At 37.6% G+C, this 23792-nt stretch overlaps 1 protein-coding gene across 1 annotated transcript; it reads right to left on the minus strand.

Annotated features, from left to right (window-relative positions):
* Positions 1-219: 219 nt before the first annotated feature.
* LOC143033677 (cell adhesion molecule 2-like) lies at positions 220-19831 on the minus strand. The gene is made up of 11 exons (XM_076199165.1): positions 19664-19831; positions 19264-19378; positions 14350-14501; positions 14099-14261; positions 13812-13990; positions 13309-13441; positions 13001-13191; positions 10825-10972; positions 4888-4950; positions 3617-3724; positions 220-1182 (listed from the first exon to the last, which is right to left on the minus strand). The coding sequence occupies exons 1-11, from the start codon at positions 19829-19831 to the stop codon at positions 965-967; spliced, it is 1638 nt and encodes a 545-aa protein (XP_076055280.1). The 3' UTR covers positions 220-964.
* Positions 19832-23792: the final 3961 nt, after the last annotated feature.

Below are 23792 nucleotides of genomic sequence, written 5' to 3' on the forward strand. Positions count from 1 at the left end.
GCGTGTGCCTGCCAGTCCTGGCACCTTCTTAGGTACACTGTTTTCTAACACTCTGTATATAGCCTGATACTCATTAGTCCTCTTAGGACTAGTAGAAAACCAATTATGAGTTTCTCTAACTACAAAATCAACAATTATAGGAAGGCATTCAGAAGCCTTACTGGCAGCAAGGTGAAGGGAGTGGCACACACACCTAAACAGGGTTAATTCAGGATTATCAACTCTTAATCAGGAAAGGATTGTGATTCTGGTCATAACAATATAGAATTTGTGTAGTAAGTAGGCTATGTCTAGCCCTACAGTTTACATGGCAGGAGGAACATAAGAGTTCTTGGCTAGAATGAATCCTGTGTACCAGTCATGTTTATTATAACAATGGGGGAAATGGAGAAGTCATCTCCCACCCAGCAGTCCATCCCAGCAAATTTATTAAGAACACCCAAACAACAGGTGCAGTAAAATAAAAATAGAGTTTCAAACATGGGTATTATCAACTGACTTCCCATGAATAAACTTGGAGCATTGGAATGCAAAGATTATGTACATTCTCCTCATATATTGATGACATCAACTGTGACCTTGCAAAAGGAGGGAGACATGAAGCCCACACAAGGGTTGCAGTAGCCAGATATGTAAAGCATACAGAAAAGCATTGTGCCAAACCCAGCCATAGCACTTTTTTATCAGAGGTGCAGGAAAACTGATTACTGTTCCCTGTAAATCCACTCTTGAACCGTGTTCAAAACACTTCACTGTAAATAGCTTGATCCAAGAGTTTTGCCATCACACCAGACACAGGCCTGCTTCCCTTCATTTGAGCAGAGTCAATACCTCCAACGGATATCTCATTCCCTAGTGTCCACCATATATCACCACTTGAACTTGCTATATCACTTCAGCCTTGCATCAGCTTCACTTCAAGCACAAATGTTCCACAACACTGCACCCTTGCGCTGGCCCCATCTCACACATCCGTATTCTTCTTTTCGTCTTTATTAGTGTCGCTGCTGTCATCTTGCTGCTGCTGTTCCACCTTAGTCTGCTCGATGTTGCCATTGCCATTGGTGACCACCTCACTCTTGCCATTAATGTGCTCGCTGCTGACAACATTGGTGGTGCCGTCATAGTGACTAGCCTTCTCGATGTCGTCCTGGATGTACGCCTTGCTCTCTGCCCGGGAAGCTACGGACACACAGGAGACCCCACAGTTAGTATGGCAAGGTTGGCGGTTGCAGGTGGTGGCGTTTGTCATAACTTTGGGAGAGGAACATAGGAGCACACGACACCAAACATCTGGTGTACAACATCCAAGATGGGGCTGAGGGATCAGTTACGACACCCAACACCACCACCACCACCACCATAACCAGCAAACCAGAGTATGGCAGGCAAGGGGGCTTTACCTTTAAACTTACAAAAATGCACTCCCAAAAATCTGAATCCAAGAGCAAATTCTTTGACAAGTTGTGGTACAAGAGAAATCAGTACATAGGTCACCAGTTTCCACATAATCTAAACTATATCTGATGCTGAAGCTAGAACAGTTTATTCTGACTGCAAAGAGAATTTAGCTAACTTCCCACTCTTACTACCAGCACTTTAAATTAGCAGTTAAGGTTCTTAGATAGGAGGGCAACAAATGAGTTTTGGATAGGTAAATGGTGGTGTGTATGCTTTGACTTTCACACCTTTACAAATGGGAAAGCCTTTTGGCAAGAATGCAAGACTACAATGAAGCAAATTGCAAAGATGGAATGGAGCACTGCAGTAAGATTAATGGAAAGTAATTACCTGAGGTGGATAGACTGATAGAATTACCTGGAGGGGAATGGCAAGGACCGTATCAAAATGAGGCTGAAGTCAAGCAAGAAAGGAAAAGAAGGTAGAGGGGAAGAAAATATGACCTTTCGTAAAATACAGTGTCATGGAGGAGGGAAAGAGGGAGAAAAAGAAAATAGGTAGATTGCACTACTGAAATAAACAACTAAAAAATACAGAACAGACTGAGAGACTGCATTTACACAGGACTATGCAAGGTAGGAAAAATTATAAAAGAAACATAGTACAAAGTCCATGGCTACCAAATACATGGAAAAAGCAAGTCAGCTAATATACTGATCCATTTCATTACTAATTCTGCCTTTAATCAATGAGCTATTCCATGATAAAAAGCAATATAAAAAATCATATATATCAGACACTGAAGCAAAACAAAGAATAAGCAACTTAGGCATTCCTGTACATTTGAACACCAGATGAGGATACAGCACTCCACTAAATAATTCATGACAATGCTTAACACTGCTAAACGGATTCAAAACAAGTAAAAATACACCGCACTAACTGTACATCCCCTCACTCGTTGACTGGTTCCTTGTAAGCAAAAAGACACTGCAATTTCAAATGCCCTGCACCTTAGTCCCCTTGCCTTGACTGGTGCACGAGAAGTTGAATAATAATAATAATAATAATAATAATAATAATAATAATAATAATAATAATAATAATAATAATAATTGATAATTAATAATAATAATAATAATAATAATAATTAATAATAATAATGATAATAATAATAATAATAATAATAATAATAATAATAATAATAATAATAATAATAATAATAATAATAATAATAATAATAATAATAATAATAATAATAATAATAATAATAATAACAATAATAACAATAATGACAATAATAATAATAATAATAATAATAATAATAATAATAATAATAATAATAATAATAATAATAATAATAATAATAATAATAATAATAATAATAATTAATAATAATTAATAATAATTAATAATAATTAATAATAATTAATAATAATTAATAATAATAATAATAATAATAATAATAATAATAATAATAATAATAATAATAATAATAATAATAATAATAATAATAATAATAATAATAATAATAATAAGAGAGAAGTAAAGCCATTGCCAGCCAAAACACTTGCCATACTGTGACCTCTACAAGACCCAAACAAGGAGGTCATGAAGGTCACCTGTGAAAGCCCACAGATAAATCCCAATACTGGCATTTACCCGTTGGACTTGTCACTGAAATACTTTGGTTTGTGATGTTGGCACACAGAAGGATGTTGATGAAAGCCCTGAGGAATGTGTTCATGCACAGTTTGCATGCAAGTGGTTTGGCTTCTCTCTCTCAAGGTGACAAATTTGGGCAACAGTGCCTTATAATTGTGAAGCTATGCTTGAAAAAATAGGTGTCAAGAATCTTTGCAAGAGGTGTAAGTTTGGCACAAAGAATTTTTGCGGTTATTCTTACATACAAAATAAGAATAACAAAGTCGAACAAAGGAAAAAGTGAAATGAAAGGGACCAAACCACAGGAGGCATGCCAAGAACTATGAATGAATGAATGATTGTATGAATAAACAAGTAAAACTAACAAATAAAAAAGTAACAAGTGTATTTCTTCAAATAAATACAAAGCTATTCTAAGGTGAAGGCATCAAGCTGCGAAGTACAACAATCCAACACAAAAGCAACAATACCACAAGCGTCTATCCAAACACAAAGCGCCAACTGCCCGACTTGGTAAACAGGGGTCTTGCTGGAGGAAGGGAACACTTACCAAAGCAGTACATCTGGTGGTACCGCATGTATCCTGCTGCTCCAAGTGCTGCTACAACCAGTAACACAACAATCACTATTCCTGCAACAGCTCCATCATCCAGGGGATCTAAAGAAATTTCGGGAAACATGACAATACTTTCATAAGTACAAATAAAACCTTTTCTAGAATTATATTCCATTGTCCAAGAAAATAAACTCAAGGAAACCTTCAAAGATACCCAGGGGCTGGAATCTCATTCACACTAAAACAACTTTTATTCGAAGAGTAATTAAGAACCAAATTTCAAGTTATACGTCATACAATTAATCAACATGACCAGTAAGTCAGAGCTAACTTGGCAGGTAACACAGAAGCAATGCTGGGATTAAAAGCATTATTACTAGGTATATGGTATGTTGATGTGTTTGTGTTTGAACATATGTACATACATACATCAAGAAACCCTTTCCCCTTCCTTCACCCATCCATTTTGAACATTTGTACAAATCTATCACAATACTGAGCACTGACTATCTTAATTCTTCAGTAAGGTTAGAACCACCTATTACTGACAATGAAATACATATTTGAAATTGTTTTGTGTACCTAAGACACAGGAAAGGAGCTATGCTCATAAGGTCCTGTCTCGTTCTTCAAAGAATTTTTTCCTTGTAAAAGGGGGGGGGGGAGGTTGACAGTGAAAACATGCACCCATCCCAAGGCCAATTATCATACTTCATTGAAGCTTGAACTAATTATAATGTGTTTGCGTTTTTGTTGTGTATGTATACCAAACTTTCAAACTGAAAAATCTAGACAGGCATGAATACATAAATAGTTTGTGCAGCATGCAGCAAAACTAAACTGGAACAGGGTTAACATGCAGATTAATACTGGAAGACAGTTGACTGCAGGCATTCCTGACTTAACATCCCTGGGAAGAGAAATATATTCAAGCTGGCCAGGGGGTTCGTTGATCGCACCTCCTCCTCTAAGATTGCCAAAGTAGTCAGTTTAGGAGAGGATTATGTATTAAAACAAAGAATGGAGCATCTAAACCCACAGGCCGAGTTCTGCAACCAGAGATACCAGTGAGATACCAATGAATGGAATAAGACATGAGAAAATGGGGTTTGGATGTTAGTTTTGGTTAGTAAGGACAGATGATTAAATTTCTTGCAACAGTATTACATCCAGTAGAGAGAGCTAGAGACAGATTTGGAGTGGTACTGGCTTTGGCGAGGAATAGTTAGCTTCCTGACTTGAGTCCACCTGATCGTTAACACTACCTTCAGACTCATATGGGTCTGTTGAACCCTTAATGTCAGGGGCGGAAGTTTCTGAGTCACCATCTAGGGGAGAGACAAGACACACAGTGAACGGCGCGTCACCCAGGTGGCTTCTAATATACGACTACTGGGTTGGACCAGGCAAGTGACAGGGAGAGAGAGATGGGTATGGCTGATGTTTGGAGCTCCAACACATTTTTCCAATTTCAGGTGTTGAGATTTAAACTTAAGGATATAATTTTTCTATATATTTTTGTATAATATTCTGTAAACTTGGGTAATATGAGAATTCATATTACTATATTTTTGTACAATTGGAATCCATAAAATGAGGTTTGAATACAAATATTATTTTGTTTATTATGTATTGTACTGCGCATGGCATTTCTCTTTTGTTGACACAACTGCCCTCTAGCGGTTGTTTATATAATTTCTATTGTTGTTGTAAAATTGAAACCGAGAATACACAGAAACGGTGCACGTGGTGTATTTCTTTTACCCCACAGTACCTCCTATATTAACTACCATCATGAGTGCAGCACAATCAACAGGTTATGGGCCCAGTTCACGCCCAATATTCGATGGTAACGAGGAGAAGTACGAGCTGTGGGAAGTAAAATTCAAGGGATACTTAAGAATAAACAAACTCCACACCGTCCTCACAGACAGCACGTTGGACGAAGAAAAGAATGCTAGAATATTCGCGGAGTTAGTTCAAGTCCTTGATGACACCAGCTTGTCCCTAGTTATAAGAGACGCCAAAGATAATGGTAAGAAAGCTTTGGAAATTCTTCATGAGCATTACCTAGGCTCAACTAAACCTAGGATTATCTCGTTGTACACAGAGCTCACTTCACTCAGCATGTCAGAGGAGGAAACTGTTACAGACTATATAATTCGTGTTGAAAAGGCTGCTACATCCCTTAAGAATGCTGGGGAGACAATAAGTGATAGTTTACTTGTTGCAATGACCTTAAAAGGTCTACCACCAAGCTTTAGGACATTCTCTACTGTGGTAACCCAAAGTGAAAAGGATTGGACTTTTGTAGATTTTAAGGTAAAACTAAGAAGCTTTGAAGAAAATGAAAAACATTCAAAGTCACAAAATTCATCGAATGATTCCAGTACTAATGTTATGAGTGCTAAGTCCAGAGAGTTCATTAGACCAAAGTGTTTTAAATGTGGTAAAATAGGTCACAAAACAATACAGTGTTTCCAGAACCAGAATTTCCAGAAAAGAGATAATAATGTGAATAATGGTAATGGTAGAGGTTCTAAATATAAGAGATGGTGTGAAATATGTAAGTCTTCCACTCATGATTCAAAGTTTTGTAGAAAGAAAAATTCTGTAAAAGTGGTGAATGACACAAGAAATGAAGTGAAAATGATACTCATAATTTTGCATTTAAAGTCAGTGTATTTAAGCCAGGTAGTGAAGTAAATGATAATTTGTTAGTAGATTGTGGTGCTACAACTCACATAATAACTGATAAGTCTAAATTTCTTAAATTTGATGAGACTTTTGAACCTACTAAACATAGTGTAGAACTTGCCGATGGCAGCAGAACATCCGGTATTGTATCAGGAAAGGGTACAGCTATTGTGAAACTGTATGATGTTGATGGTACTGCTCAGAATGTAGAATTAGGGAGTGCACTTTACATACCTACCTACAAGCAAGACATATTTTCAGTGAAAGCAGCTACTGATAAAGGTGCCAGTGTCATATTCACTCCAGATCATGCCGAATTAATTGCTCCTAATGGTACAAAATTTAGAATAATTGCTAATCAGAAGCTGTATTTCTTGAATAATGTGTGCTTGAAGGATGGTAACCATAGCCTCGAAGAGTGGCACAAGATTTTAGGACATTGTAATGTCAAAGATGTGTTAAAGTTACAAGATACTGTGGATGGTATGAAAATCTCTAAGAAAGAAAAATTCAATTGTGAAATATGTACACTTGGTAAGATGACACAATACAGAAATAGAGTGGCAGATGAAAAAGCAAAGAAAAAGCTTGATCTTGTACACTGTGATTTAGCTGGACCTATTGATCCCCCTGCAAGAGACGATTTTAGGTATTCGATATCTTTTGTAGATGACTATTCTGGTGCAATTAGTGTGTATCTATTGAAGAAGAAGAGTGATACCCTGTCAGCCACAGAAAGATATTTAGCAGATATTGCCCCATATGGTACAGTTAAGCGGATCAGGACTGATAATGGAACAGAGTTTACTTCATCTGACTTTAGGAATTTAATGGTTAAAAATCACATCAAACAGGAATTTTCAGCACCCTACTCGCCCCACCAGAATGGAACCGTCGAACGCTCTTGGCGAACTTTATACGAGATGGCAAGATGTCTCTTGTTAGATGGCAAGTTACCAAAGATGATGTGGACCTATGCAGTTAAGGCAGCAGCATACATACGAAATAGATGCTACAACCCAAGAACTGGAAAGACACCTTTTGAGATGATGACTGGACACAAACCAAATCTGAAGAACATGCACATATTTGGGACGATATGTTATGCATATATGCAGAATAAAAAGAAGTTGGATGCACGCTCTGAGAGAGGAGTATTTGTTGGCTACGATACACAGAGTCCAGCATACCTTATATATTTTCCTGAGCAAAATGATGTAAGAAGAGTAAGGTGTGTAAAATTCAGCGAGACGTTTGAAAACGAGAAGCAGGAGATACCTCAAGTTGTAGGAGATGACATACCTTCAATGTTAAAGCTACCTGAAGAAGAAGAAACCAAGCAATCAGAAGAAGCAGAGCAACCAGAAGAGCCCAAGCAAGCAAGGTACCCTCAACGACTGCGAAGCAAACCCAGATATCTGGAAGACTATGTGACAGAAGAGGAAGATGTATCAGAAATTGCAAAATGCTCAGTTGACTACTGCTACACAGTCGCTGATGTTCCGCAGACATACGAAGATGCTCTACTATCTCAAGAATCTCACCGGTGGCAAGAAGCAATGAAGGAAGAAATATCAGCACTTGAAGATAATAACACTTATGAACTGACATTGCCTCCTAAAGATCGCAAAGTTGTTGGAGGTAGATGGGTTTATGCCAAGAAATTAGGGCCAGATGGTTCAGAACAGTTTAAGGCAAGATATGTGGCAAAAGGATACTCACAAGTGAAAGACATTGATTATAGTGAAACTTTTTCCCCGACTGCGCGTCATACCTCAATTAGGATGTTAATACTTTTAGCAGTGCAGAATGAAATGAAAGTACACCAAATGGATGTAAAAACAGCATATCTTAATGCAGATTTAGACTGAGATATACATGTAACAGCCAAAAGGTTTTGTAAAAGTAAATGAAAATGGTGAAAATTTAGTTTGTAAGTTAAAGAAATCTTTGTATGGGCTAAAACAAAGTGGAAGAAACTGGAACAATATGCTTCATAAATTTCTCATTGAACTAAATTTTATTCAGTCTAAGGCTGATCCCTGTCTATACTCAAAGAGACAATGTTACAATGATTCTAATTTGGGTTGATGATTTAATTATTGCAGCTAGCAATGGTGATTTACTCCATGCCATTAAGAAATCACTCAATACTAAGTTTGAAATGAAGGATATGAATGAGTTATCATGGTTTTTAGGAATTGAATTCTCTTTTGATGCAGATGGTACAGTAAGAATGAGTCAAAGAAAATACTGTAATAAAATTCTTGAGAGATTTCAGATGAATGAGAGTAACCCTAAGTCTACTCCATGTGATTTAAGTGTAAGTAAATTTGTCTCAAGTGATTCTACTGAGTTAACTGATGCAAGACTTTATAGAGAGATAGTTGGAAGCCTTATCTATGTCATGATAGCTACTAGACCTGATTTAAGTTATGTTGTGACAAAACTATCTCAATCAATGGCCAAGCCCACAAAAGCTCATCTCAATATGGCAAAGCATGTGTTAAAGTATATTAAAAGTACAGTGGATTACTGTCTTACATTTAAGAAGTCTGATACACCATTGAATTTATTTGGTTATTGTGATTCAGATTGGGGAATGTCAGAAGATAGGAAAAGTATCAGCGGATATAGTTTTCAGCTTTGTGGACATGGCCCACTAATCTCTTGGAAGAGTAAAAGACAGAATGTAGTGGCACTTTCAACCTGTGAAGCTGAATATATGGCAATGACTTGTGCTGTACAAGAAGCAAAATTTTTAAAGCAATTGTTTTATGATATGACAAATTATGATAGTGGTACAGTAATTTTACATGCAGATAATAAGGGTTCAATAGCATTAGCAAAGAATCCAGTTCACCACCAGAGAACAAAACACATTGATATAAATGTGTTTTGTTCTCTGGTGGTATCACTTCATAAGGTCACAGGTTGAAGATGGCACAATAGATTTGGTATATATTCCCTCTGAGGAAAACATTGCTGATATATTTACTAAACCTGTCTCTAAACGGAAGTTGACAAAGTTTAGGCTAATCAGAGGAGATATATAACTTAAGTTTAAGGGGGAGTGTTGAGATTTAAACTTAAGGATATAATTTTTCTATATATTTTTGTATAATATTCTGTAAACTTGGGTAATATGAGAATTCATATGACTATATTTTTGTACAATTGGAATCCATAAAATGAGGTTTGAATACAAATATTATTTTGTTTATTATGTATTGTACTGCGCATGGCATTTCTCTTTTGTTGACACAACTGCCCTCTAGCGGTTGTTTATATAATTTCTATTGTTGTTGTAAAATTGAAACCGAGAATACACAGAAACGGTGCACGTGGTGTATTTCTTTTACCACACAGTACCTCCTATATTAACTACCATCATGAGTGCAGCACAATCAACATCAGGTCTTCAAAAATTTAGTTTCTTTCATTAGGTTGTCAAATCTTAAAGTTCCTCTATTCAACATTTTGAGCTCCAAGGATTATTTAAAACACATTGAAAATAATCTACTTAAATTTTTAAAACTTTATGGAAATGACTTTAATTTTTTGTTTTTACTAATTTAGAGAATTAGATAATATTAATTATGCCTGCAGTCTAACAATATGATACCTTAGCCAGCCAGAAATTAGGTAGAATCCAGAAATGGAATTACAATTGTGATGTAAGTAAAGTGGCCACTACTGTGTGCCCACTAACGTTAATAATGTTGCAGTATGCAGGTGAGTGAAACTGCTGTTCCAGTTTTGAGTGCATGTGATTGTGAATAAGGGATTAAGTGTGATGAACAGCACAAGGAAATGTGGATCAAAGCCGAAAAGTGTGGCTCCTGCTTCAAGTGTCCAGGTCACTTTGCAAAGAAGCTCTTGGGCAGTTTGGAATTATGACCCAAATCCCTCAACACTACCAGCTTGCATCCTTAACATGTCCTTGTGTGCAAGAATGCTTATATAGAAATAAAGAATAAAGCTTTAGAAAAATGAAATCAAAGTAGTAAGGATATAGATGAAAATATCACAGTGACAAATTATAATAAATCAAGGAGCCACAACCATGGGATGATGGCCAGCACTTGCAAAATAAACAAACACTTATTGATTAATAACTCCTAACACATGCAGCACTGAGGTTAGCAAGATGCAAATTAGACACCAAAGTCACCAGGAACAAAGTAATATCAAACAAGTTGATGCAATCACACAAATTATATCAGACTCTTAAGTAGGGCACAATGACAAGTTATATTTGGGTGGCTGGGATAAGGTGATGCCTTATGGGTAAACATTCCACGACTGCCAACACAGGTTAGGCTGGGATTGGACAAGTCGTGCAAACAAAGTAATGACGACTGCTGCACACACGAGACTGGACTGGACTGTTGCTGCACATAAAACATCACCCACTGGTCAAGTCAAAAGATATTCCTGCCTTTCGTCAATGCGTTCAAACGCCAGCCTGTTCTGGAGATTCCAAAAAATTAATATTCACGTACCTGCTGGCTTCTCATCCATAGATAGAATTACTCTGTATTCAGTTTCTCCCAAATCATTCCCCACAGTCAGTCTGTAGTGCAGGTTGGCATCAGATTCCATAAATTCCCTGATGTACAGTGTTGCAGCATACTGTCCATTTCCATACTCCTGAAATGATATATTTTTATAACATACTTGACCTTTTACATGTTGAACCATTAAATGCTTCCTGAAAATTGATGTAAAAACGCTATACATGATTTGGTTTAATGTCAAACTCCCTCTGTATCAGGAGGCTAGGACAGTGCACCTTGCAGAGGACTTTGTAGCATGGAATTTAATGAACCATACCCTTGGTTCGAATTCACCGGTGGCAGGGTTTGAACCACCATCCCCTTGACCTTCGTCGCAAGTATCGATGCCTTAACCCAGCTGGCCAGTGAGCCTCCTATAGAAGATAAATTAAATAAAATGTTTTTCTAATCCTTAGTAGTCATTGTTCCCTTGAGTGTATGGCTGAACAGTCCCTGGGGAATGCCACAGCTGGAATTAGGTTTTCCCACAAATCCTTTATAGCATAAAATGTGTTGTTGGCATGCATGATTGTGTACAATGCAGTCCATAATCGTGGTAGCTTACCCTTCTACTAGAAGAATGATTATGGTAATTTCATATTCCTATACAATATAAATTGAAAATACGAAGAGAATGATAGAAAATTGTTCCCATTTTCCATTCCCAATATACATCTACTACAAAGTAAAACAATGTCCTATTTTACAAGTACAAAGGTGGTGCAAAAAATTACTATTTTATTCTTGCAATAGTGGAATAGTAATTTCCCATTACCATTACAATAAAAATGTAAGTTTTATACATTTCACTATTAGTAGCACAATAGTAATTTCTAATTAGTATTCTACTGGTGAAATAGTAACATCTTACTGCTCACTGTTATTTACTACTGGACATACTAATATAAAATTCTACTATTGTTAGCACAATAGTATTCAGCAATAATGAAACCAACAGCAATGGCATCAATAATAAGAGTAGAACAATAGTATCACTATTACAGTCTGCCCTTCTGTTGATGTGCCATGTCTTGCTACATTACTTCTGACTTGGGCAGTGGACAGGAGACAGATGACCCTTCATCCAAGGGTAGCTAAGATAAGAGGGAAATAAGGATGACAGATGGGAGTGGTTGGGTGGTAGTGGGTATGTGCCTTGACTTAGCTACCTCCTTTATAAGGGTGAAGAAGCCCTTGGTATATAGATTACAATCACTTGTACTATTGCTCCTCTACTATTAATTTGCTAGCAACAGCATGTTACTCGTATCTGTAGTACAATAGTTATGGTAATATCAATATTGCCATACATGACCCTACTATTACTCTTACAGTAAGATGAATTATCAATCAATTTCTCCATAGCTCTTGCAGGAGACCCCCAGGTCCAAGGTAGATGCCCATAGCATCCAAGTTGACCCACAAGTTGCTTGTACATGAAATGTTTGGGGTGGGGGTGGGGGGTGGGGCAAGAGCAAGGTAATGGATGATGTGTTTGGCATCTCTGTGGTGATGAGATAATCTGCATCTGTGGCTAGGCCTATTCTCTGTTGCTATTGTTTAAAGCTGGCTGGTGACCTCAACACAAAATGTCCTGATATGGTTCATGATGTGTGGGATTTCTCAGTAGGGTTGATGTATTTTGGTAGTGGAGGGGAGGGGAGTGGATTATGACAAGAGATGGAATAGGTGGGAGTGGTTTATGACTATTTTTTGGCTACCTCCTTTATAATGGAAAAAAAAAGCCTTTGGTATGTGTATGCATGTTCTTTAAGTTTTGTGATCAGAGTACTTTTATTTCTATATATATGTGGAGTGTGGAGCTCAGGGTAGGTAGTTGTAGATATGAACTGTATGCAGCTGGTGTAGTTTCTGTTGCAGTCACTTGGAGCATAAGCTATGTAATGGGATAGACGAGCAAAATAGAGCTCTTGCAAAGAACTGTGTGCCTACAATTTTTATAGTCTATGGGGGGGGTTTACTGTATGTAATATTCTATCGGAGAGGATTTGGAGCATTCTGTTATTCTATTTATCTATTTTTATTTATTCATTAATTTTTTTTTTTTTTTGTAGACTGTCTTGTTTGCAATGACTATGTAAAATAAAAATAAAAAACTCACCTGAATATTTGTGGTATACCTCTCATCTTCCCCAGGAACAGAGATAGAAGCAACCATGTTCTCAAAAGTGTCACCATAACTCCACACAATGGAACGGGGAGTCGGGTTGGAGGAAAAGTTATAAACTACTTCATAGTCTGCACCTGGTCGAATCTGGTAATATGTCTGAGGTGGTTTATGCACTGGTGCAACTGTCATGAAATAAGAAGGCATTAGCACTACTATGAGAAAATCATACACCAACTAAAGATAGACAAGTTTTCACATGAAAATGTGGTTTTCAAAATTAATAAACATCTCTCGCTTACATTGCACATCAGTTTTGACTTTGACCATCTTGGGCGTATCAAGGGTATAATGCTTAACCTTGCACACCAAATCTTTGCCATTTTCCATTGGCTGAAAATGACGCACCAACGTTGATGTTGTCTTGTATGTATCCTGTAGAGAGAAATGACAAAAATGTAAGTTTTATTGACTGGATACCCATACACACATGGGCACTCAGATTTTTCTGGAAAGAAACATATTACCCGACTATATTATTTTGCAGTAGTAAGGGAAGGGGGCAGTGATGGACTGTCACCTCTCGTGTGGATACAGAAAATAGTTAAGGTGATAGAGATAGAGTCTGATTTTGGGCTTGCACCTCCAGATAAAGGAGAGATTCTGATGGATGAATGATGGGGAGACTTGTCCCACATCAATTTCGCAGGATTGTCACTTGTAAGCAAGACAAAACTACCCTGAAAATAATTGTAATTGCATCTTTCCCCAGTGAACATACAATAATCATCCAACAATCCCTTACCTGTCCATCTGTGAGAGTCTGTTCACTGCGTGCATCAACAGTTATGTTACGGTCACCTAGCATCCAAGTGACTTGGGCTGCAGGACGGGCAGCAGCAACGGTACACATAATTGGCTTCTTATCTTCAGTTAAAACCACCAAGGGGTCATCAATATCCATGTATGGGTTTGTTGGAGTAACTGAAAATAGCAAGACAACGTTCATGAAAGTACTACTTAAACATTATTATTCTTTTTTTTCACTTGTACCAACTGCATAACAATATTTACCCAATAAATATTACTTACTTGTAACAATGACTTTTTTCGAAGCTTTGTGAGTCTTGCCAGAAACAACTGTACACTGCCACTTGCCATGGTCTTCAGTGGTGGCTGAAGTGACTATGATGCCACACTGATTTCTATCCAAGGAAGTTGGCTCTTCGATTCCATCTTTTGGCAATTCATCAACCTATGTAAACAAAAGTTATTCAGTCCAAAGATTACATGAACATAACCAATTACTAAATCTGTCCAGCAACAGGTAATAGTGTACATACCTTCACATCACCCCCATTTGGTTTGGCCCATGCACAAAACTTCAGGTCATCTTTATGTTCAACTCCACAGTTAAGGTTAATAGGCTCTCCTGGGTTAACAATGGTGTCCCGAGTATTGAAGTACAGGCCATCTGCATTAACTTCATCGGCAGCTGCAAGAAAATTTAAATTTAATGAGCTGGCATATTTGAAGCACCTTTCTGAAATAAACCAATATAAAAAAATTGAAAAAGACAACCCCCTGATCATAACTACTTTTTTGTACATTGTAGGAAAAAATTGTGTTTATATATATAATAAAAGCAACAAAGATAAAGAAAGATAGCCATATCAAAAAATAATCTAAACAGTAACAATAAAATCACGAGAACAAGAAAAAGATTTGTAAAATGTTATGGATGTGAAACTTGGACAATTAGTGAACAAATGCAGGACAGGATAAAAGCAGTAGAAATGTGGATTTGGAGAAGAATGCTGAAAATTTCATGGACAATTTAAAACAAATGAAGAAATACTTTGTAGGACACGTCATGAGAAAACAATTAGAACATATGTCCCTAACAGGAAAAATAGAAGGAAAGAGGGCAAGAGGAAGACCACACATAAAATATGTAGACGGATTAAGGACATCTGTAGGAGAAGAAATAACGGTTCACACAAAGAATTGTCACCCCAAAACGACCACATGAAGAATTGTCACCCCATGAGATACCACCTGAAGAATTGTCCCCCCAGTATGCCGAATATCAACAGTAGAATACAGATTATGTTAGGTTAGGATAAGTTAGGTTGAACAAGGGTTATGCTTACTGTTATCAACTTGTACAACTGAAGAATCGTAAACCTAGGATGGACCACGTGAAGAATTGTCACCCTGTCAAAGACTGGGGTGACAAATCTGCATGAGATCCGAAATAACAAATGCCATCTTGTTAAGAAAAGAGCCATGTGCAGACAGGAATGGACCTCCATGGTGGCCAACGTCCAAGTCGATACAGCACCCCAGTAAGGTAAGGTAATAATAAATTCATCTGAATACATAAATTTGTCACACATCTTTTCAACAACAGAAATGGGAAAAAAGCGGATACAATTTTCAAATTCCAAATGGTTTCCCTTGTAAGGAAGGTAGCCAGCCAGGGCACGTATACATCCCACTCCCAGACATCACCCATCCCTTCCCCTTTATCTTAACTCTTTATAAATGAAAGGTCATCCCTTTCTCCTATCCACTGCCCTGATCAAAGGCAATGCAGCAGGACACAGCATGTCAATAGCAGGGTCCCACTGTTTCATTTACTTGGCAACCCTCCCTCCTCATCCCCTTGTGCAAAAATAAAGACTAAGAAATCCATTTGGGCCATGTCAATTTATTGTTCATTCATAACCATTCGTCACTCACATCTACCTCTTGCTCTCTCCCTTCCCTGCTCAACAGATGTTCCCCACTTACTCGAGACCCCCTTCACCCTATCCATACATCTTATACATCTTCCCCTTGAATTCAGTCCATCCACCTCGAGCTTCCAAACTATTTGCTAGTCTCTCCTCACTCATTCGTTCCATGTCCTCAAACCATCCTAGTATTCATTTATCAGCAATATCTACTGTCTCCCTTTCCACTCCTTCTCTCCTCACCCTACTTATCACTATACATCCTATTAACCCCACCATACTTCTCAAACACTACCTCACATGTCCAAATTTCCTTCACCCTCCCTTAAATCCTCTTCATGACTTACCCGACTTACTGCCACTCTCACCCACAGTACATTTCATCACCTTTCTTTTATCCACATTTTCATCCTCTCACATATCTTCCTAAATAGTCACTCTCCTCTGAACCAGACACAAATGGTGTTCAACAACTGGCACACACACCACTTCCCCTAATCATCTCCTGATACAATTTTAGGAATGCAAAGTTCGCAGGACTGAAGAACCTAAAGAATACACAAGTGTGGCATACAGATTTTAAACTTTAAATACACCATATATACCCAAGTAATATTTTATCTATCAAGTTGACCCCTAATTTGTGGCCAGAAAATTCTGAAATTTTCACATACCTCCAATAAAGGTTGACCTTAGATTTTTATGTCTGCATTAACATATATCCAGCCTAGTATAGCATATCATTACATGTACAACTTGACATACACTTTCTGGCAGAAAAAGCAAGAATTTTTAGTTACAAACCTGGAATGTATCGCCACCGGTTATGAGATTTTGCCTTTGCAACACGTCTTCTCTAAGCTTAACATATTGTCCTTGCCTTATTTTCTTTTTCCATATTGCCTTCCAGAAAAGTAGATTTTGCCAAATATTGGTACTTATACACTATATGCTAAGGCTGTGAAAGAGCAAGGCTAAATATTTACAAGAGCAAATCAGCCGTGGTATTTGTTCAGCAAGTTTTTAACAGGATGTGTGTTTTGATGCATATAATCATACACAAATCACCATTAAACTTAGTATTTTGGTTTTGTAATGATTTATGTGAATTAGGCTTTTGCAAATCAAAGTTTTGACCCAAATTGGATTCAATTTGTCCCTGAAAAAGTAGTAGCCTCATAAAAATCAACCTCATAAATTTAGCCTTAAAAAATGGACCAAAAAATTACCGGTACTAATATTTGGGTATGGTAGGAGGGATGGGTGGGGGATGAGGGGGAGTGGGTGGGGGATGGGCGGGGGGTGAGGAAGTATGCATAAGAAAAAATTTGACGCAGCCCGAAGGGATTTCTCCCAGTCTTCTCCTTTCCTGCATGAGGGGACAGAGTGGAGGGTCGCCGAATTTATGAAGCGGCCTTGCTGTGGATATGCTGTGTCTTGCGACACTGCCTCTGATTCAGGGCAGTGGACAGGATGCAGGAATGACCTGTCATCCAGGAGGTGCCAAGATAGGAGAGAGGGAGGAGGGTGGAGGGGAATGGAATATATGGGAAATGAAATGGGTGGGAGCGATTTCTATGCCTTTTTCTTTTTGGGTACCCCGTGTAGGGGGGAAAAAGCCTTTGGTATATGTATGTATTAGTAAAAAAAAAAAAGAATCTAAAAAAATTCTATAAATGTGTACCATGTTAAATGATTTTGCCAATGATAAACTGAAATTGGGAAGGAATAAATGGCAAATGTGAAAGTCTATGAAATTCCATCAACTAACCAAAATAATGAACAATAATTCCTATCAGTTTTCATGGGGAATAGGAATGCTGTTAGGTTACAATATATATATATAGGGTGTGGCATAAGTAACCACCTTTTTATTCTTTAATCTTATAATGTATATTTTCTTTATTATTTCCTTTAATTAATTGCTAAATCTCTATTTTTTCAGATTTTATACAACCATGAGGTTAACAAAGGAACAGAGTAAAAGCTATTCAATTGTATTATCAAAACAATAAAAATGGTGCTGAAACTGCAAGACTTAGTGTGTCAAAAAAGAAATTGTAAAAGTGTTGCTGGTAGAGTTCAAAATTGTATGGAACATGAAGGGGAACATTTTGAACATCTCAAATAAATGACTAATTTTTAAAGGTCCACAGCGCTTGTAACTCATTTTTTTCCTTAAGTTGGTTTGATTTTATTTTTATTGACCATTATTGAACCCAATAAGCATTCTATTAATTTTGTTAATATATATTAACTTATTAACCTGTGGAATATATTCATGTTAAGAAAAATAAAGGATAGTTAAAAAGGTTTTAATTGTTTCACTCAAACAAAGGGCGTTACTTATGCAGCACCCTGTATAAATGGCAATGAAAGAAATATACACACTATTGGAAATGTTAGATACAAGGAAAGCTGCAAGACCTTTTAGAATCTCTGATAAGATTCACAATAAAAAAAATCATTACAAGAAAGGGTAATGCTTTAAGATCTAAAAATATTTATTTGCAACCAATTCATAAAGGAGAAACTTCAATTACAGGGGAAGATTGGGGATGAGGAAGTAAGGAGGGTAAGGGTGAACTGGGGGTGAGGAAAAAAGAGAGGGAGGAGGAGGAGAGGATCAGAAGGAGTGGTGAAAGGGGGAAGAGGGAGAGGGGGTGGGGAAGAGGAGTAGGATGAGGGTTAAGGAGGAGACGGAGGTGGTGGAGGGAAAGAGAGGGGACGAAGGCAAAAAGAGGAAGAAGAGAATGAGGGGAAAATGAGCGGTTGGGGAAAAAGGGGGAGATGAGGACGAAAAGGAAGAGGAAGAAGGGGAGGAGGTGGAAGATGAGGAAGGGGAGGAGGAGGAGGATCAGGAATAGGAAGGAGGAAAAGGACAAAGGGGGGATATGGAGAAAAAATGAAGAAAAGAAAAAAATGATGGGGACGAGGAAAGGGAGAGGAGGAGGATGCAGGAGGGGAGGAGAGAAGGACGGGAAAAGCAGAGAAAGGAAAGTAGGAGGAAAAGGAGTAGATATGGAAAAGGGGAAGAAAATGAAAAAGGTGGGAAAGAAGTGCAAGAAGTGCGAAGAGGACAAATAGACATTCACACATTTTTAATTTCAGCAGAAATTATTTCTAATAATAAAAGAACGAGTTTCCTAAAGAAGCGGGACTTCACTGCAAAACTGCCGCGATCGGACGAGACTGAGATCCCTTGGAGCATGGGTCGTCCCAGCGACTCTATCAGTAACAAACCTGATGTCACTGCAACGTCATAACTACGCTTGATTGGCTGTTGAAATCGAACGCACAGTGCCGCAGCCAATCAGGCGTAGTTATGACGAAGATATTGTCATAATGTGATGTCTATTACTGACAGGGTTGATGGGGCAGACTGTCGTAAATTATTGTAGTGATTAGAGAATTTGATTGCATTCAGTTAACTCTTTAAGGGCCAAGGTGACAAATTTGCTACAAACGTTGTTTTCTTGTGGGTATTGCCGAGCGGTTTTGTTCAGTGAATGGTTCAACCTTTGAGCCCATCAGGGCAAATATCAGGTTTCGACTTGTCGTTCATTTGACGCTGGAAGACTAACCTAAAGGATTCCAAGTTGACAGAGGGTGTAAATGGGGCCTGCACTCGTAACTGACCCAGTAGAGTAATCAACCATCATATCCAGCAGTAAAATTTAATACATTCCGTTTTTATTCCTGCCCATATATCATATTTAGTGGGTGTTAGCACTAAAAGTGGAAAGCTCGATTAAAAACATAATACTCTATTTTACTGTCGAAAACGTGAAACATCAAATTCAGATAATTTCGACACAGTATATTATATATGGGTAGTGAGATTTATCTCTTAAACGCACGGGCTGTGGCTTTACCCTCAACAGTATATGGTAGTAGTTGGCTATGGTATGTCTCACACCTCCAGATTCGTAGTCATAGTCCAGTTGATGGACGTCTCGCTAGCTTCATGTACTGTACCTCCCTTTGGTATCACTGTGACCTGGCGGTTCAACACGAGGCAGTCCGTGTCCTGTGGGGATGAATGTCCTTCTGGGCGTGTAGGGGATTCACGATAACTCCCATCCATGCGGGTTGGCCACTGTTCTCCCAAGGCCTGATCTCAGCCTGTTTACCAGTGTCCACTGTTTTCTGGTTAGGTAGTAGAAACCGAGCAATGGTTCAATACAAGGTGACTTTCACTCGTTATGATCGTCCGAATACAAGTACGGCTAATTCGACCCGTTCCAAGGGAATTCTATCGTGAGCTAACCAAACAAGGTCTCCTTAATAGATTTAGTAACCCTGTAGTAAGCGTTGAAGCAATTGATTGATTATAGAAAAGATTATACAACTTCATGGATAGGGATGACAGAGGGTAAGGGACGTGGAACTGCCTACTGTAGACCTTATGGTCTCTTGTAATCTCCCCCATTCTCATGTTCCTTAGGATGGACTCTCTAAGGAGTCAGCTCGGAACGGTAAACTATGGCGTAAGAGGCAATTAATCGAGACGCCGTTTTGGTCCATATCCACCACCCTACCCCTACCACCCACAACCCGTCTCAGTTGAATAAAATCGTCTGATATTCGACAGTACAAGAATCTATAAAGGGAGTATTTCAAGGTCGTGTTAAGGAATCGAATCCTACTGGTGACGATCCCAGAGTTGATTACAATTGTTTCATGTTAGCCGAAAGAAAACCTACAGTCATTCCCCGTAGAACAGGAGTTGATATTTGTTGTTGTCTAAATGTGCGACTGTAACATATGGTGGCAGCGGTGGGATAAGTCTTAATGTGCGATCACAACATATTTGCCTTTATTTAATAACTCATTGCTTTACTGCACACACTGAAGGAAGTGTGTATGGGGGGGGGAGAGGATTGCTCGGTAGGCTGGCTTTCGGTCCCGCAAACTGCTAATTATCTCAATGTAAGAGATCTTTGCGTCCGGCAGTTGTAGTTCGGGTTACCCTGAAGTACTTCTTGAAGATGCAAAGTGACAACCAATAAAACTAATTAATCAACTGATCAGTTCCTGAAATCATCCTTCAATCAACTAATTATCAATTGTTCAGAAACCACATTTTCCTTGGCTGGCGATGGTATCCAGTATTCCTTCGTAACATCTTCCATTGGCAATTTCCTTCTTTCTTTGTAACGACCTTCGTAGTAGCTAAACAAAATGGCTTTATCAACACCAAAACATCACTGAGAAGATGGACAATATAATGAAAATTATTGCATACATGTGTTTCGTTGTGAAAACATTAAAAAGAGTACGTAGCCATTTTTTTCATACGAAATACAAGAGAAATATGATAGCAATGTATTTTATGCCCGGGGTTCTCGAAATACAATCCATGAACTAGAGGAAAACGCCACGGGCGAAAAAATGTCATGGTTGGAATGACAAGCACATGAATAAAAGATGAGGACATCGCTGTGGCGTTCGAGTGACATTTTCATTTTCCTCTATGACCAAAACCGCAAAAAAAAAAAAAAATGGTGGGAGGTTACGTCATATTAGAAATAATATAAATTTCAAAATAAGTAAATGGCGACAAGGGCAAACAACGTGTAATGGAGATGGTATATTACAATGGAATTGCAGTGGAGAAGCGGATCGACAAGAAGAGTTTCACTACATAAAGACGTCAGATAAAGAGAGAGAGAGAGAGAGAAATTCTAAAACAAATTACTAAATGAATAAACAAAATAACAATTTGTTTATAACCACACGTTCCTTTATCATTTATTCAATTCGACACTGAATATTTAAGCTGTACTACACACATCCCGTCTGCTGGAAGTTCATTTAATTCATTGACGACCAATATCAAGGATGAATCTACGACCCGACAGCCACAGACTATTGTTTGTTATCTGATCATTATCAGTATAAAAAATATTGCCAACTCTAATGATTTTCTTTTAAAATCAATGTCATGTCCCAATTGGTTCCCATTTTTTCCAAATAGGTTGAAATAATTTAGTCTGTTTTTGTTGCTCGTCAACCATTTCCAAAGTGCAAGTGTGTTAACGAGACTCTAGGACCATACAGAAGCAGCTACAAAAGACAATGATATATATATATATATATATTTTTAAATCCTATACGAGAATCGGTTCTCCATTGAGAGCTACAAGGAGGACGAGACCACTTCGCCAGCCTTCCGTGTTCTGTCCACGCTCATCTCGTCCTCCAAGAGCGCGAGATCGATTCCGAATTTCCTTCACTTTCGGGATAATTTGGTAGAGGAACTGCGATGGACTTTCATTCTATACTGCAACGAACTTCACAGACATCGCTGTGACGACCTAGTTTACCTTAAGACTATGTTCTCCGAAATCCGGTCTGAAAGTGGTCTGAAAGAGGTCTAGCTCATCTTGTTCTCATCGAAATAAGACACTGTGATGGGTCATTTATCAAACCCTTTACGCAAGAATAAGCTTCACTATAGCCAAGATATTACTGACCTATACCTACTACTCATTTACTCACGAAATCGTACAAAAAAAGGTTTAATATCATCTTTTCCTCCTCGTTACCCATGAAATAGCACTCAAGAAAAATCTAATATAATTTCTTTTGTCACAAAGAGTTCAGATATACATTACCAAGAAGCTGCACGTGTCTACGATTTTACCTGTAAAGAAAAAGAAAAAGACAATGAGTGTAACATAGATTTGATGGAAATAATAAAAGAAGCATGTACATATAACAAACCCTGAAGGACTGTAGAGATACATTCATACATTTGTAATATATATGCTTACAACACAGTAAGGTGACTATAAGAAAAACGTTTTTGTTTATAATAAAATTTATATTACAAAACATTCTTCATCTCTGTCATTTGATATTATATTTATGATATTCTTAGTATACCGTGATCTAGTGATGACAAACTAGACACATATTTGTCTAGCTCAAATTTATTAAAACTATAATAGACATACACACACACATACTGTATATTATATATATATATATATATATTATATATATATATATATATATATAATTTTATATATATATATACACACACACACTCATGCAACAAAAATCACGTAGGCGCGTGATCCTAGATATGTTGAAAGCATAATGGAAATTACTTAGTAAAGACCAAGCACTTTCGTCTCTCTGAGACATGTTCAGGGTACGTGGGCACGAGAATTACGAGCGTACATTCCCACACAAAGCTGAGAAATGAAAGAACTGGGGAAAGCTGGAGGGAGATCTCTCTCATGGGCTCACGTGACCTACAATTTCCGTTTCTGTGTCATGGATGTTTGGGCCACAACTTTCTGAGTGATTTATTTAGCCAATTCATGCAACCCATTTCTTATTCTCAAGTTATCAATACATGTATCTCTAATCAAACTTGGTCCTATTATGTTCTTATTTAAGCAATACCTACTTACAACCTTTCCAATTAATAGTCGTCAAAGTTTCTTACGTGAAAAAAGGACATTTGCCCATTTCTAACGCTGTATTTGTGTTGATATATCCTCGCTGTTGTTTCCTTTCTAACCAAGTCAATATAGCACTTGTCACAATTCTTGCATAGTGCTGAACACGCACACCCTTCCTTGCTTCCAGAAATTTTTGATTAAAATGTTTCTCATTGTGTACGAGTTCTTGATAACTACTTAAACGTTGGAATTCTTAAGACTGAGGGTGTATTACAAGTTCTTATGGAAAGGTAGAACTGGAATGTCTTTGGAAGACAGTTAAAAGAAGCCGTATGGTTTGAAGAGATTGCATTGTCAAGAAAAGTTGTTTAGATATAAGATTGTAATACTGCCAAAGATTGTAATGTTCTAAGAAGAAGAACTATTAAGAGGGATATATATAACTAAAGGAAGATGTATTGTTACAGAAAGGATGAACTTCTAAAGACAGATTGTACAGTTAGATGAAGGTTATATTGTTAGTGTGATATAGTAAAGTCTGCCAGAAGATTGTACTGTTAGAAAGAAAATGACATTGTTAAAAGAAGGATGAGCTATTAGAACGGGATTTCATGATAAAAACATTACACT

Source organism: Oratosquilla oratoria, chromosome 16 (genome assembly GCF_046742065.1).
Source record: "Oratosquilla oratoria isolate Oo_2021 chromosome 16, ASM4674206v1, whole genome shotgun sequence".
NCBI lineage: Eukaryota > Metazoa > Arthropoda > Malacostraca > Stomatopoda > Squillidae > Oratosquilla > Oratosquilla oratoria.

Excerpts from the sequence above, each read along its gene's own strand:
- LOC143033677 (XM_076199165.1), bottom strand. The coding sequence starts at position 19,831 with ATGGATGGGAGTTATCGTGAATCCCCTACACGCCCAGAAGGACATTCA. Across the intron at positions 19,379-19,663 it reads CTATGACTACGAATCTGGAG|TTACGAGTGCAGGCCCCATT; the intron begins GTGTGAGACATA and ends CTACTGGGTCAG. Across the intron at positions 14,502-19,263 it reads TTGCCCTGATGGGCTCAAAG|CTGCCGATGAAGTTAATGCA; the intron begins GTTGAACCATTC and ends ATTTTCTTGCAG.